The 14,480-nt window shown below is 39.9% G+C and overlaps 1 protein-coding gene across 1 annotated transcript; it reads right to left on the bottom strand.

The window, feature by feature from the left end:
- Window positions 1-3,320: 3,320 nt before the first annotated feature.
- Window positions 3,321-14,110, bottom strand: LOC137127824 (nuclear receptor subfamily 1 group D member 1-like). Its single transcript, XM_067505272.1, has 8 exons — window positions 13,490-14,110; window positions 7,780-8,088; window positions 7,595-7,683; window positions 7,344-7,488; window positions 5,319-5,890; window positions 5,046-5,231; window positions 4,728-4,938; window positions 3,321-4,634 (listed from the first exon to the last, which is right to left on the bottom strand). Exons 1-8 carry the CDS (start codon window positions 13,506-13,508, stop codon window positions 4,438-4,440), a joined length of 1,728 nt encoding a protein of 575 aa, XP_067361373.1. The 5' UTR covers window positions 13,509-14,110; the 3' UTR covers window positions 3,321-4,437.
- Between the last annotated feature and the right edge of the window lie 370 nt (window positions 14,111-14,480).

Genomic DNA, 14,480 nt, shown 5'->3' with positions numbered 1-14,480 from the left:
TGGTAACAGGCTAATGAGATGTAAGTTAAGAACATTATAGGAAACACACATAAGCTTTACCTGAAATAATGGAAACCTACCAGAAAACATTCAGCTTTGGTCCTATTGTTTTTATTTGTAGTCTGCTTTATCAAGAATAAATAGCTACGCCAGTGTGAAGGTCAAGAAAGAAATGTGATATGTCATTTGTCAAATGCAGTATAAATCACAAAGTATGGAGTAGGAGAAAACGTCATAGCAGCAGAAAGGTCTGTTCCAGCCTACTGCTGTTATGATGCCACAGGCTGCAAGCCTGGGTTGTAACTCATGAATATATCATAACTGGTTACAACTGACCACATTAACAAATTGATATTTGCTTTGTGCCCACAAAATATTAGTCTCGTAACTACTGAGGATGTTAGATCAAATGAACCAGTGGGGAAGATAAGATTAAAGAAATAGCCAACAGAATTAACTATACCATAACATTTTGAGACCTTATCTCGTAATTACGAGATCCGCATCTCGTATTTACGAGTTATGTTTCTCGTAAATACGAAGTACATGACTTAGCGATCTCATAAATATGAGAACGTTTCAGAACCCGCCTTAGATTAATCAGGTTTTTTTGATGATGTCTACGGTATCACAGTAGTCCTGTGATAATGTTCAATACTTCCAATACTTCCAAACTTAACAAATAGGCTGTAAACGGAGCGAGATTCAATTTGCAGCCGAGAGTGTGAGTCTTTACCGTTTAATGTTACTTTCTCTAAAATTCGAAAATGATCGTCTTCAGTAAGTCTTTAAATCGCCTAAATAATATTGGGAATTAAGAATTAAATTAGATTATCCTAAACCATGAAGCCATCGTCGTCTCAAATAGCCACAAATTAATAACCACTGCAACTTTTCTACACGACTTAATCTTTGGATCTTTAGAATTATTCACTCGCGAAAAGAGAAAGGAAGAGAGGAAGTGTTATGTTGCTATAGATACAGAAAGTTGCACTGTGGGCTTTAACTTAGTCTAATTTTTACCCTATAAGTTCATATTAAGCAACATTAAATGTGCCGAATTGACTATTAACAACTCGTTTTCGCTTTGTACCACTGGACGTACAGACGACTCACTGATTTCCTCGTATCATTGAAGGAAACTTGAAAACGTGATGATTCTTAGGCAAGTTCTGAAGTGTAGTCTTCAAATTCCTGCCTCAGAAGAAACATGCAGCGTTATACTATATGCTGCAAGTTTAATCTCACTTTATAGCCTATTTGTTAACATCTTGAAAAGCAAAGTCCACCGAATTATCTATTCAGACAGTTCTGTTTTTCTATAGACTTTTGTTTTGGAAGTATTGAAAACTATCACAGAACTACTGTGATAGTGAAGTGAAGTCTGTGCTGTGGGAAAAGATGCAGGCAGCCAGCAGAAACTCTTATGGATCTGAGTTTTAACAAACTGTTACTGTAGCAATGTCGATAATAAACACTTGCTCTTACTTTAATTGACTGTATGTGTAGGACAGGTAGTTAAACTTAATTTAATCCTCTCATTAAATATTCATAACATTGGAACTTGTCATAGCTAGTTATCCATGTCTTCGCTTCTCTTAGCCACTAGATGGAACAAAAAGACAAGAAAATAATTCTTGGCTAGAAAAGCTCTGTGTCAGACATGACACCTACTTAGGTTTGTCCTTTCCTTGTTTTTTACCTCACAAAATAGTTTTTTTGTTTTGTTTTTTTTATCCTTTCGTCTCATCCCGGGAGTTCAGGGTCACCACAGTGGATCATTGTCCGCATGTTGATTTGGTACAGTTTTTTACCCCGGATGCCCTTCCTGAAGCAACCCTCCCCAATTTCTACAAAATACAGTGTCTCCCTTTAATTTTCCACATAAGCCAAACATAGTCCAAATCCATCTTTCTCATCCTATAGTGGTTTCAAGTACAACAAAATAATTTCAAATGCTTAACGTGTTCAAACAAATACACCAACACAATATAATCTGGAGACACTTCTATTTAATGTGATGTTTAGAGCTAGTCTTCAAATGTTGTAGAAGGATCACACAACACTGCAGTCATCACTGAGTCAAGTCATGGGGAAAGTGGGATCTATCTTTTTTTTTTCTGCTCAAGAATGTGCACTGGCATGAAAGTGTGGTTGCCTATATATATTATAGAAAATAGGAATAGTCACAGGATACAAAGTTAGAAAGTACAGCGCTGGTTGTTGAGAAAACAGGCTAGCCACATGATTAGTTCTGGCCCTTTGGATGACATGACATGATATTCTTGAGTACATTTTACATATTAATTTACACATCATCTGGATGATTACACAAACAGCATCCACTCCATCGAATTCCATTAATGATCAACAATCATAAAATATTATATCTAAAATGTGTTGATCTTAATATGTCCAGTAGGTGGCATGTGAAGACCTCTACATGATCTATAGAAATTCATGCAACAAGGGTTAGTGTCAAAGCACCAAAATACAACAGTCTCTTACCATAGAAGAAATTTAGATTTTTTTTTTTAATGCAGCATAAAGATTAAGCATTTCGCAGTTTGCATAGAGCAGCTTTTAGTTGCTGCTTATTCCAATTTGTACTAACGTAGATTTGTGCTGTTTCTTAGAGAGAGTTTTGTCAGATATAAAAGGCTATTTATGTTGTTTGTCCAGTTTCTGAATTTTTAAAGATATTAAGATAATAAATATGAACACCATTTATTTAAGTATCCACTTCTAGGCAGCTATAAACAAGCAAAACCAAAGTGTAAGCTCATAATGAAGACTTCTGAAGGCCAGAGTTGGTGTTTACATAAAATGTTCCCAAACACTGATACTAAAAACATTTTTCCAGGCCTCCCACTAGATAGCAGTGCTGAGGCACTTTCTTGAACCCCCACATTTCACCCGCAGAGAAATTACATGTGCAGGTCCTAAATTAACCTACTGTACAGTTGTGTTTTCAGTGTCATACTTACATATATTACTGACAGACACCCTTCTAAGTTAATAATCTTCAACCCAGTGGCTGCTTGTTATCTCTACTCTACAAAAAGGTCTGTGTGTTCATGACAAAGGACATCACCTATTTTTTATTGAAGTGTGACACTCTTTAAAATTGCATTTACTTGATATCCCAAACTCAAAAATCAAGTGATGTTTCTTGTTAGTAATAAAGCCCCTAATGGCTCTGAAAACTTGGAGCATGATTGGCTGATTGCTTTTGTTGCTAGGATACAGCTCTATGGTATGCCTCTGCAATGCTGGTAGTTCACTCACATGAAGATGAAAAAAGATGAGACAAGGAAAAATGCTATAGAATGTAATTTAATAATAGTACTCTGTGGTGCACCCATAAAACATTTACAAAATACTCACAAGGTGATGCAGTCAGGTGACAGTACATTTATTTTAATTATATGTCTTCAAATAAAAAGTTTATACTCAAGCGCATGGTTCAAACACTGCTTTCTCTTAGCAGTCTGTTTGCTATTACATGTCATACAATAATTTTAATACTAACTTTACATATCCAAGAATCTGCAACCTAACAATGGTATGAACCAAGAATAAAGATTATATACAGTATTTACAACAGAACATTTTAACATATAACCCACCAGACATGGTCTAAAATGACCAAAAAAATTCTCCATGATTAATGCATACAAATACAATGCAACTTACTCTCATTTCTTAAAAATGTTATATACTTCTCAATCACAAATGGGTGATTTTCATAAAGATTTCCCTCATGATGACATGTTGTGAAAATAGCTTGTGTCATTTCAAGAGGGCGAAAACCATCCTCCAAACTGTATGTTAGACATTTCTATTGCTATATTATGTAATGATTTAGAGGTTTCTCAATGTAGAAAAAGTACATGTTACACTTGTAGCATGAATGTACGGTAAGAAATAATTTTTGATGAATGTTTGTACATGTTCCATTTTTCTCTGGATGAGAGTGTCTGCTCTCTTCTTGCTAGCTTTGTTAGCTGGGATAGGAGACCAATGTCTGGCGAGGAACAACAGGCCCTCGTTTTCTTTTTGGTCTTCAGAGCAAAACTGTTTCTGACAAAACTAGGAGGGAGAGGTGATGACTTGGTGATTTGACGCTGACTTGAAAAACTCAAGGAAGAACACAGACTATGTTTTAAAGTTGTTTTTTCTTTTTTTTAGCAATCCTGGAAGCAACTGGAGGAGGAATCAGTTTGAGATGAGGAGCCTCGACCTCCTGCTGCACCTCCATTCTTTACTGATATTTTTCCAAGTCCGGACCCTTACAGCATCAGAACCTGGCACAGCTCCCACATCAACTGTCGATCATGCAGACGCCAGTGTAATGTATGTGGCAGGCCAGGTTTGCAAGGGAAGCAGGCATGTTCCCTGAAGCAGATACCTCAGTAAGCTACAACCCATCTGAACTCAAGGGTCAATGCGGAAAGCTAAAAGCTTGTCAGAATGTTGGTTGTTTAGGGTTCGCAGATCCGGCAAACGTAGCAGCAACTTTGGGAAGAGTGTGCTGTCGTCTGGACGACGACTGGTGATGAGAGAGCGCAGAGCTTTTATTAGATTCTCCTGCAGTTGCTCCACTGCTCCCACCTCCACTATACCAGAGCGGTCTGCAGGAAGGACAAAGTATGTTTAGACATGAGGCAATGTGCCAGCTTATTACATGTGCTTGTGTACATATACAGCATGTGGATGAGTCTTACCAGCTGATACAAGCACAACAGCCATAAAAAGTGCCATCTCATCTGGCTCTAGACCCAAAGATCCTAGCTTCTCGCTGAAGTCAAACATGGCGTCCAGTAAGGAGCCCATGCCAAGAGCTCTCAGCGATGCCAGTGAGTAGGTCTGCCCATTAAGGAAGGTCACTGTCCTCTCCTTGGGGTCAAACAATGAGCAGAATCTCACCATGAGAACCTGTGAACAGAAAAAGACCAGCATCAGAAACAAGTCAGAACTCTAGTCAAAAAGAAAGGAAGTAACACCAAAAGACACAATGGCAAATTCTGTGTAAGTGGTTGTACCTGGAAAGTGCCAGATTTGAGCAGCATGACCTGATCATGCTGACTAAGAGTCTGGAAGCCTGGGATGCTCTTTGCAAACTCCACTACTTCTTTTACTGCAGGAGTGAAGCATTGGGAGAAAGACTCCCACACCTCCTGACTGGATCGACTGGATGGAGCCACAGGACATGAATTGAGTGGACATGCCTATAGAGAGAGAGAAGAGGGTTACAGATTTGTAATGACTTTAAAGTGATAAATATTCACAATCTTAAAAAATAAAAAGTATCTCACCAGCACTTTGGCACCTCCATTCAGCTTCCAGGGGCAGGAGTTTTGGTTCTGAGAATCACTGGATGAGAAACTGTTCTGGTTGGATGGGTATGACTGTGAGCATAAACTGTCCTTCATGGGACAGTGATTTTGATTGGAGGAGAAGTTATACTTGGCATTATCAACATTAATGTTAGTGGAGTTTTCATTGGTTGTAGCAGAGCAGTTTGTGGATACATTGTAGCTTGATGTCAAGCTAGTCTTCTCCTGACCTGTGTGCTGTGTGTGGGTTGTTGTGTGCGATAGGGCTGGTTCCTGTGAAGAGCTGTTCTGGATAGAGGAAGTGCTAACATTGCTGTTACCGGCAGCCATCTTAAGAGGCTTCTCGTCACTGTTCATTAAGTTGCTGCGGTAGGACTGTGATATGGAGCATATTCCTTCATTTGTCTGGTTCTGTGGACTGCATGGGGCATCTGGAGGAGGTGACACCTCAATTTCCATGGAAGATGACTCGTTCAGACTGTTCATATAGCTCTGCATTTCATCCAATAGTCTCTGCTTCTCCCGTTTGGGGATACGCCCAAAACGCACAGCTGAGGAGAATAGCAACAAGAAGAGAGTATTTGTGAGATTTATGTGATATTAAGCATTGGTATTACTGCCAGTAACTGACAGCACTGTAATTAATACATTAAACAACAGAAACACAGACATTTCAAATAATTTTTGCCTTTCACAAATGTAGAAAAACAACCCTCATTTCTAATAAGAAATCTGCATCTGACATTAGCTATATCTCTTCATGGGTTTTTACATAGATTATGTCCCCATCACAGCTATTTTTCCACAATACAGTCACTGTAGTCTTCATCTGTTCCGCCTGTCTCATCCACCTCTTCAGCCGTTACAATCCTCCCTTCCCCCCTTTTCAATACCTCACCTCCACTGACAACACTATTTATAGTAGGCTGTATGCTATACGACCTCCCCCCTCCTTTCTTCCCCATTCTGCCTTTCAGTTGAGCACTAGTTCTCTTCTCTTGTGTAAGTAGGTCACTGGGCCAACTGCACTGAACATGATGTCATTAGCAAAGTGACAGAGTGAGTGAGTAGTGGAAAGGTCAGAATGACAAGAGAGGCAGGTAGCAGAGAGGAAGAGATTATGAGTAGAAGGTTTAAAAAAATGGATGATGAAAAATTAATTTTAAATATTTTATAGAGATATAATGATAAAATAAAATGAAATGGAAAGTGGCTTCTGGGTTATTATTGCTGGGGCTTCGATATAAGCATTATTCATCATTAAAATTTTCTTTATATTTATTAATTTTCAATTATATTTTTGCAAATGCAGAATAAGCACAACATGTAACATGGGCTTAAGTTTCTCTGTTGTAATGTGACAAATTAGAAAGTGATTTTTCACTCCTACATTTTGGCTTTTTAGGTCAACTAAAAATGTTTGCTCTAGAAAAAAATGATTTATTATCACCTAGTTTAGCCATATCCCGAGAGATTGGACTCCTGTGCTGAAATAACGCAGCAGAGCAGCTTAGCTGTAGCAATTTTACTAATTTCAAGTTGAGCCCTGTAGATTTTATGATTAACAGAACAGAATAACATTATGTCTTAAATGATTGTTTGGCTGTATGTCTTGGTGAGAACAGTGGGTAATCAACAACTTTGTGTCCCAGTTCCCCAAATAAAATATATTTGTCACAGTTTTCCCATGACTGATGACTACTGGGACTCTAAAGCACCTTTTGCCATAAATCATACAGCAGGGCAAGGGGACATGGTGACAGAGGGGGACAAAAGACAAAAGGAGGATAATGGAAAGAGAAAAGTTTTTGTGACGAGGAGCAAGATTTGGATTTATCTTAACATCAAAGCTATGACAGAAATTGATTTTCAAATAACATTCTCTGATTCTCAGTGTAATTATACATTACATTTACCATGAAAATATCCACTACATTTAGAAATAAAAATAAAAAAATCTTATTTTTAAATGCCATATGTCCTAATATAAAAATAGTCTCTCACCATCCCTGGACATGCCTACGGAGAGACACTTCTTAAAACGGCAGTGCTGGCACCGGTTTCGGTTCATGCGCATAATGAGACAGTGTTCATTCTTTACACACATCTTGTAGTGGATATTCTGCTGAATGCTGCGTCTGAAGAAACCCTGGAGAGGAAACAATAGGAATTATGCTCAATCACGTCTGTTTGCTTAGTGTAGTTTTCAGTCCCACTGTAAAACAAGACATGACATGATACTGTCTTTGTCTCACCTTGCAGCCCTCACAGGCATGGACGCCATAATGGAACCCAGATGCAATGTCCCCACACACCTTACACAAAAGCACCATACCTCCGGTCTCTATGACAGAAGCATACATGCATCGTCAGAGTCAAAATTAAAACAACTGTTGTCAGGTGAGCATAAAAGGAAGGAGGGACAGGAGTAGGTACTTACTGGTAAATGTGCCAGTGAATCCACAAGGTCTTTTGGCCACTGTTGGATGATTGTAGTTTGCTGATGAGACTGTCGTAATTTGGGCAACTGGAGCATTGTTTACTTCAGGAAACTGGAAGACCATTTTCGGGGAAGGAGTTCCTCCGCCTTGTTCTCCTTGCTTCAGGGCCCCAATCTCCTGAAAGGAGACACCCTCAGGGGAAGAAGGCTGTGAGTGGGAGGAGGGCGACTGGGTCTGATATCCACTTGAAGGACTGCCAGGACTTGGGCTTGCGCTGCCAGAAGAGCCAGCATACAAGATAACACCACCTGGAGGAACAGAGATGGGTGAAAATTCAGGTTGGTGCAGGTCAGAGTGTTTACTTGGCAGACTTTCACAAACACACATAAAACCCTGATAATGTTGGGACAATAGAAATTAGGTCTGATGAATAATTTAGCCCAAATGTCACGGCTGGAGCAATAACAACTCTGACCTGGATTTATGTGCACATGGTTTGGGTTTATAATCTCTTACATAATCAAATAAAAAGGCTTTTTTATGCCAACTCTCCCAAAGAAAACAAGCAGCCATTTTATTATCTTGGCAATCAACTGGGAAGTATTAATTGAATAAATAATTCTAAATATACAATGACCAGGCAAGATGACAACTCAAACAAATATAAGACATTTGGTTGAATATTAGGTCTAAGATATAATGTCTGATAAGGCAGGCTAGATTTCTGTAATAGAATATCCAACAATGGATTATATGCTATCATAATTTTGTCAAGATAGGCTGCTAGAAATCAAATCCATTGGAACCAGAATATATGACACTTTTAATAATATGCCTGTATGTCACTATATATACACAGTGAGTACCATGAACAAGCTTTAAATTATGGATGTCAGATCGAGTCGGAAATGCCCTATTACCCCTCAAAACAAAACTTGCACTTTAAATAAACCAATCCACCCCTCTAGTTTTGCAGACAGTGTTCTTCCCTAAAGATAAAAGACTGCCCCTCACGTGCCATCAGCCAGCCAGCTCCCTGCCTACTTGCTTTCAGCACTGAGTCTTTTCTCCTCTCCTCCCACCCCCTCCCTTTCTTTTTATCATCCTCCTCCTCCTCCCTCTCTCCCGCCCCACTTTGGCTTCAAGCCTGCAGACCCATCTATCTGCCAGCCACCTGACCGGGAGCTCACATGGACTCTTGACACAGTTCCCGCCCGGCTCACAAGGCTCTTTGCGCAGTCCCGTGTAGACAACAGCAGCAGTACAATAACAAGCGCTAGGGCAGATCACGTTTGGAATAGAGAAGGCTTTAATGCTGTGACTACATGCATAGGGAAAGCAGGCAGGGCACGAGTACTTTAAGTTAATGCATTCTACAGAGTCACTAGAAAATGTCACGTTGTTACTGGCCACAGTTTTAACACATTAACAAAATTTATTTATTTATTTTATGAAATGAGGTGAGGATGTCATGAGTGGGAGGAGGAAAAACAAAAGCCAAACATAACTCATACAACTGACATAATTCTTTTAATTTTTAGTATTGCAAATCAAGCTGGGACTAGCTCTAGCCCTCCTTGTGACCCTTAACAGCATAATCAACCAAAAATATTGTATAGAGAGATTATATTAAAGCAAAAAACTCCTTTTAGAATATGATTTCTACTATTTTCTACTATTTTATTATATATATATATATATATATATATATATATATATATATATATATATATATACACACACACACACACACACACAAACACACATATATACACATATATAGTTTTTTACTTCTATTGGTGGTCTCCTTCTTACAGTCCTCTTTCAGTTCATAGTTCCTACTGGATCTATGTATTTGGATCTCCGTGTCTGCTTTACCATAGAAGCCTACCAACCAAAACATTTCCCATGTGCAGACCATGGCTTGACTTTGTGGGCCATTTTCACAGAAGGATTTTCACTAAGCAACCGATAACAGCTCATATCAAATGCCTGCTCTGTTCTGCCAAACAGGATTCTGCAGCTTTCAAGTTAAAATATGCTGTCAAGTGGCAGTGTTATCCATAGTTGCGTCAATTACCTCAAATTATTACTTTTTTACTTTTACTGTGCACATTTCCTCTCAAGGACCTTGAATTATCAGAGAAAGCCTCCCTCATCTCTTGTGCTTTTTCTCCTAAAAAACACGTGCTGCATGTGTGTTTAGCCCTAAGTGGCTTTTCAGTTCCACTGCTCACACGTGTCAACACTACATATAAGGTGCTCTGGACTTGATGGTTTTTGTGTGGTGCCAGCAGCTTGAGACTTTCCTTCACACACAAATGTTACATGTGCAAGAGTCTTGTGAAAGAAAGATAAAACTTCATGGGCGTGGGTCACCTGCAGTAGACAAGTATCATACCGTACCCTTCGGTCACATGAGCTCCACGCCTACTTTGTACATTCACAGCACATTCCCGCCCTGCTGGAGTAAAAACATTTTTATATTCCATCTCCTCATAACCATTTCCTGGAATCTGGTTCGACTTGGCAGCAGAATGAGCTCTAGGAATCATCCCTGCTGTACACAGGCACAGGTTACAACATGTGACCTGTGGCTACGCAAACAGAACAGACTAGGCACTCAACCATCAGTCCTTATGTCATCAGCTTTTAAGACTTCCCCTGTGATGTGTTCCCACCTCCTGGGCACGCATGGCTGCCAGACAAACTATATAGACACTAATCTCATGTCACATTGCCCCCTCTTAACGTTAACTAGTCTGTCCTCTTTCATGTGAACATTTACAACTGTCCATGGGCAATATGCCTCACTCCACATGAAACAGCTGGTCTCATATCATGTGTATGTTTATTAAGCACATTCAAGGAGGATGTTTTTTTCTAACTTAACAGAGATCCACATGTGCATAATATCACATGATCACATGATTATAAAGAATGAAGCCTTTTTCCCATATAGGCCTTGTACTTTTGCCAGTTGTATTAGAGTACGTACAAAACTAGGCAAAGTAGGTTAAACTTGATCCTTGGACAGAAACACTATCTGTCACTTAAATCAAGCTTGGCTTTTAATATAAATTAGCTGGTTGTGTGATCGTCTGTCAAGCTGACAACGACAAGGAATCTGGTTTCAGGACTGGCATAAGAGCAGAACATTAAGCTTATTGTTCCCACTGGCATGAATTACACAAGCATGCAATTAAAGCAGTCAGTGTTCTGTGTAAAAACTACAACAACATTATTGCTATTTAGTGTGCTGCTGTCTTTTTTTTTTTTAAACATTAGTAATCATGTGTCTTGTTTTATGCATTGTTGGCTGTTGTGTCAGTTTGACTGCTGTTGTTTTGTTGGTGTGATTGTGTTTCTGATGTGACCCGACAGGGGGACTGCAGGTGGAAATTATTTTGAACTTAACTGCAATGCAATGCATCAAATGGAAATATTTATGATTAATATTGTATACCATCCCTTTGAAATAAGTTTTAATTGAAAAAACATATTAAAGCTTTTTACATTCAACGCAAAGATACTAGCCATTCAATTTTGAGTGAAAAACACATTAAAGGGGTGATGCATGATCAGTAAAGACTTAGGGCTGATCAGAATGTGATCAGGCTGTGTCTGTAAATGTAAGGAAATTAGTCTAAGAAAAGGTAAGAAATAACCCTAAAAGTAAGGCACTTATCATTATTAGAGGTCACTAGGTCACCTAAACACTAAATTGGAAGCCTGGATTCCTTCAAATAATAATACAGTTTAAACTTCAACCAGTTCAGCGAGGGCCTACAGATGTGTCCTACAATATACTATAAACAAGGCTCAGTTAACTTGTCAATGTATTTACTGATTCTGATTATTTTCGCCAAGTCACCCAAAACAAGTTTAAATAAAAAAGTGTGGGTTAATCTGGACTTTCTCTCATACGTCACGTTTGTTAGTGAGTCACTGTAATTACTAATAAATTTTTCAAATCGGTTGTATTCACCAAGACGAGAGAAAAACCTCTCTGACCCACTGACCAAACTATCAGTAAATAAAGAGGAATCCCCGTGCGAGATGAGCGCGAGCAGAGTGCGCGCGACGGAGAGGAACGACTGAGAGGGGCGAGGTGCCTGGGAATCATGCGCGGCACGTGGATGTTGGGGCTGTATACACGTGCTGTCGGCTCGAGGCGGGGTAGCAGCGTATTAAAAAATCAAGCGCATGATTCCCAAACATTATCACGATTGTTTCTACCCAGGGTGCACTGGGCGGAGAACTAACATAGAGACATGAAAGTCATATGGTCATACGCTCTTCAAGGACTTTACAATGTCCATAACTAGGCTATAGTCAAATACAAATACTATTGGGATTTAGCTACGTGAAGATCATTGGTGTTGACGTGAATTATAATATTTTGTTGTCTTGCTGCCTATTTAACATTTTGCTTTATTATGCTATGACAAGTTAACCATAAAGCAATTTTAAACTTGTGCATTATGTGCATGTTCAGTCCATATCTAATCCAAACGTACAGTGACGCTGCTGTTGGCAGTAATTCAGGCAGATTTAAATAGGCTAGTGTCTGTCATCTGTTGATGTAGTCAGTCATGGAGGTCACTGGTAATAGTAGCCTATAGATTTGATATTGAGCGCTAGTTATGTGAATACGTTATGTTTCCCGCTCGGCTCATTCATCAGCAACTCCCTCCCACCACTTCTAGACCGTGATTCGGTTCCTGGCAGAACTGGTTGTTTACACCGTGCACTGCTCTAGAAGTCACGGCCAGTAGCCTACATCGCTTGTTTTGACTCAGTGGGAGTGACTCCTCCCTGACACGGCCTGCTCACATGGATTTGAAAGAAAATTAACTGCAGCCAAGTTAAATGAATCACACACCGCAACGAAGTAACAACTCAACACTTTACAGCTTCCCATAAATGCATCTGTTTTTACTTGTTCCTTGCCACTTTGGGTGGAACAGCAGCACAGACTAACTAATGCACCCGCAGTGGGTCAGTGTGTGGTTCGCCTTATAAGACCGATTTCACGGGAATAAGGTTTGGAAAGATAAGGTGCGCAGTCACGGGGCGCTGGTTTCACGTGAGTTTGTTTACATGAAGAGAATCGGAAATCCTCCGCAATGATTGACAAGGAAAGACTTCCGTCTCCGTGCGCAACTCACTTAAAACTCCCCACTGTCTGCAGCCCAGAGGCACTGGCAGAATGCCATATGTTGCCCAGCTTACGCACATTTAAATGTCCACCAGGTTCACCCCTGACTCTAAATTATTCCCTTGAGTGTGAGTGTTACAGTGAAGAGTAACACAATCACATCCAGATACTGTATAAAATAGACCAGTGCTCAGTGCTGTAGGCGTTACGCCTAATTGTATCCTGGGTGTTCACGCTAATATCAGGAGCATTGGACGCAGTGCTTTAAACTAAGATAATGCTGAACAAGATAGAAATCTAAACTAATGCACTTCTACATTCGCTATGATAACCTTAGATATTGACTGCAACAGTATCTAAAAATAAAATGTAAAATAATAATAAAATAATAATAATAAGATAACAAAATATAGAAAATGTTCCGATAAGGCTCTGTAAAAACAATGCTTTCCCATCATGCACCTTTGCCTGTTTCTTTTAGATTATTGTTATTAAGATTTTTTTTAATGTGCCATAAATGAAAAATAAAGTACAGTAAGGCGACTTACCACCAGGGCTATTTTCCATGTTTCCTAGTCGTTCGGTGTCGTTCCGGTGTTCCGTGTTATAGCCTGTAATAGCGGGCGTTTAAAGCTGGACTGACTGTCTCCGATTGCCACTGAGGAGTTTCGTTGATACAGGTGAAAGAGTCATGAACTGCCAAGGCATAGAGAGTGTATTCCAAAGCTCAGTCCGACAGGAGTGTGCACAGGGCATTGGGGGTCTCGAGAATACCAGCAAAGAAAAGGATCACAAATTGTAAAATTACATTGGAGCAAATGATCCAGAAAATGTCCAAGCTGCACAGATGTACAGGACAGTTCGGCTATCCGTCTGCGCACCTTATGATGCCAGGCTGTGGTCAGATATCACTTTAAAAGGTTTTCTAAATTACAGATGTCCCAGAGCATTCAGCTTCTTGCCATGTACAGTCACCATTAAAACATGACCAGAGTGGAAGTAGTTTAAACACTCCCCGCTCATCAATAAGCAACACGCGTCCTAAAATAACCAGCACGTTTTCAGGTGCCTGAGAAATGTGACCATTTTTTTTCTGTTCTCTTTTTGTGTGTCCCTTCAACCGCCTGTGTGTTAACGTGTACCAGTTCTCTCTCTCTCTCACTCTCTCTCTTTCGCTGTCACGCTCTCTGAAAACATTTCGTCCCCTCCTCCTCCTCCTCTCCACACACCCCCACTCCTTTACTCCTTCTCACTTTTTCATTGGCCGAAAGCCCCGCGTGGAGACGGCACATTGGGCTCGTTCGACATTGGAATGGTGTTTAAAGCTCTGCAGCATGTGCGCATGGCATGTGAGCTCGCACTGCCCTACTGACACACATTTTATGCTAATAAGCTGCTTGGGCTCGGCGATAAGCAGAAGAAACGCTGAACAAGAGGTCTCACTCCTGCCTCATCTCCAGACGTAATCAAAAACAACATTTCAGGAGGAGGACGGAGGACAATAGGTTTTGTTTGCAAAGGTGGAGCCAGATGCTGTAA

The sequence above is a fragment of the Channa argus genome, chromosome 5 (assembly GCF_033026475.1).
Source record: "Channa argus isolate prfri chromosome 5, Channa argus male v1.0, whole genome shotgun sequence".
NCBI classification, from domain to species: domain Eukaryota; kingdom Metazoa; phylum Chordata; class Actinopteri; order Anabantiformes; family Channidae; genus Channa; species Channa argus.
The sequence above is the reverse complement of the archived record's forward strand: the minus strand, read 5'-3'. Positions and strand labels throughout refer to the sequence as shown.

Coding starts and splice junctions, on each gene's coding strand:
- LOC137127824 (XM_067505272.1), bottom strand. Junction 7,684..7,779: donor ATTCACTGGCACATTTACCA/GTAAGTACCTAC, acceptor CTTCTGTCATAG/AGACCGGAGGTATGGTGCTT. Junction 4,939..5,045: donor TCAAATCTGGCACTTTCCAG/GTACAACCACTT, acceptor TTCTGTTCACAG/GTTCTCATGGTGAGATTCTG.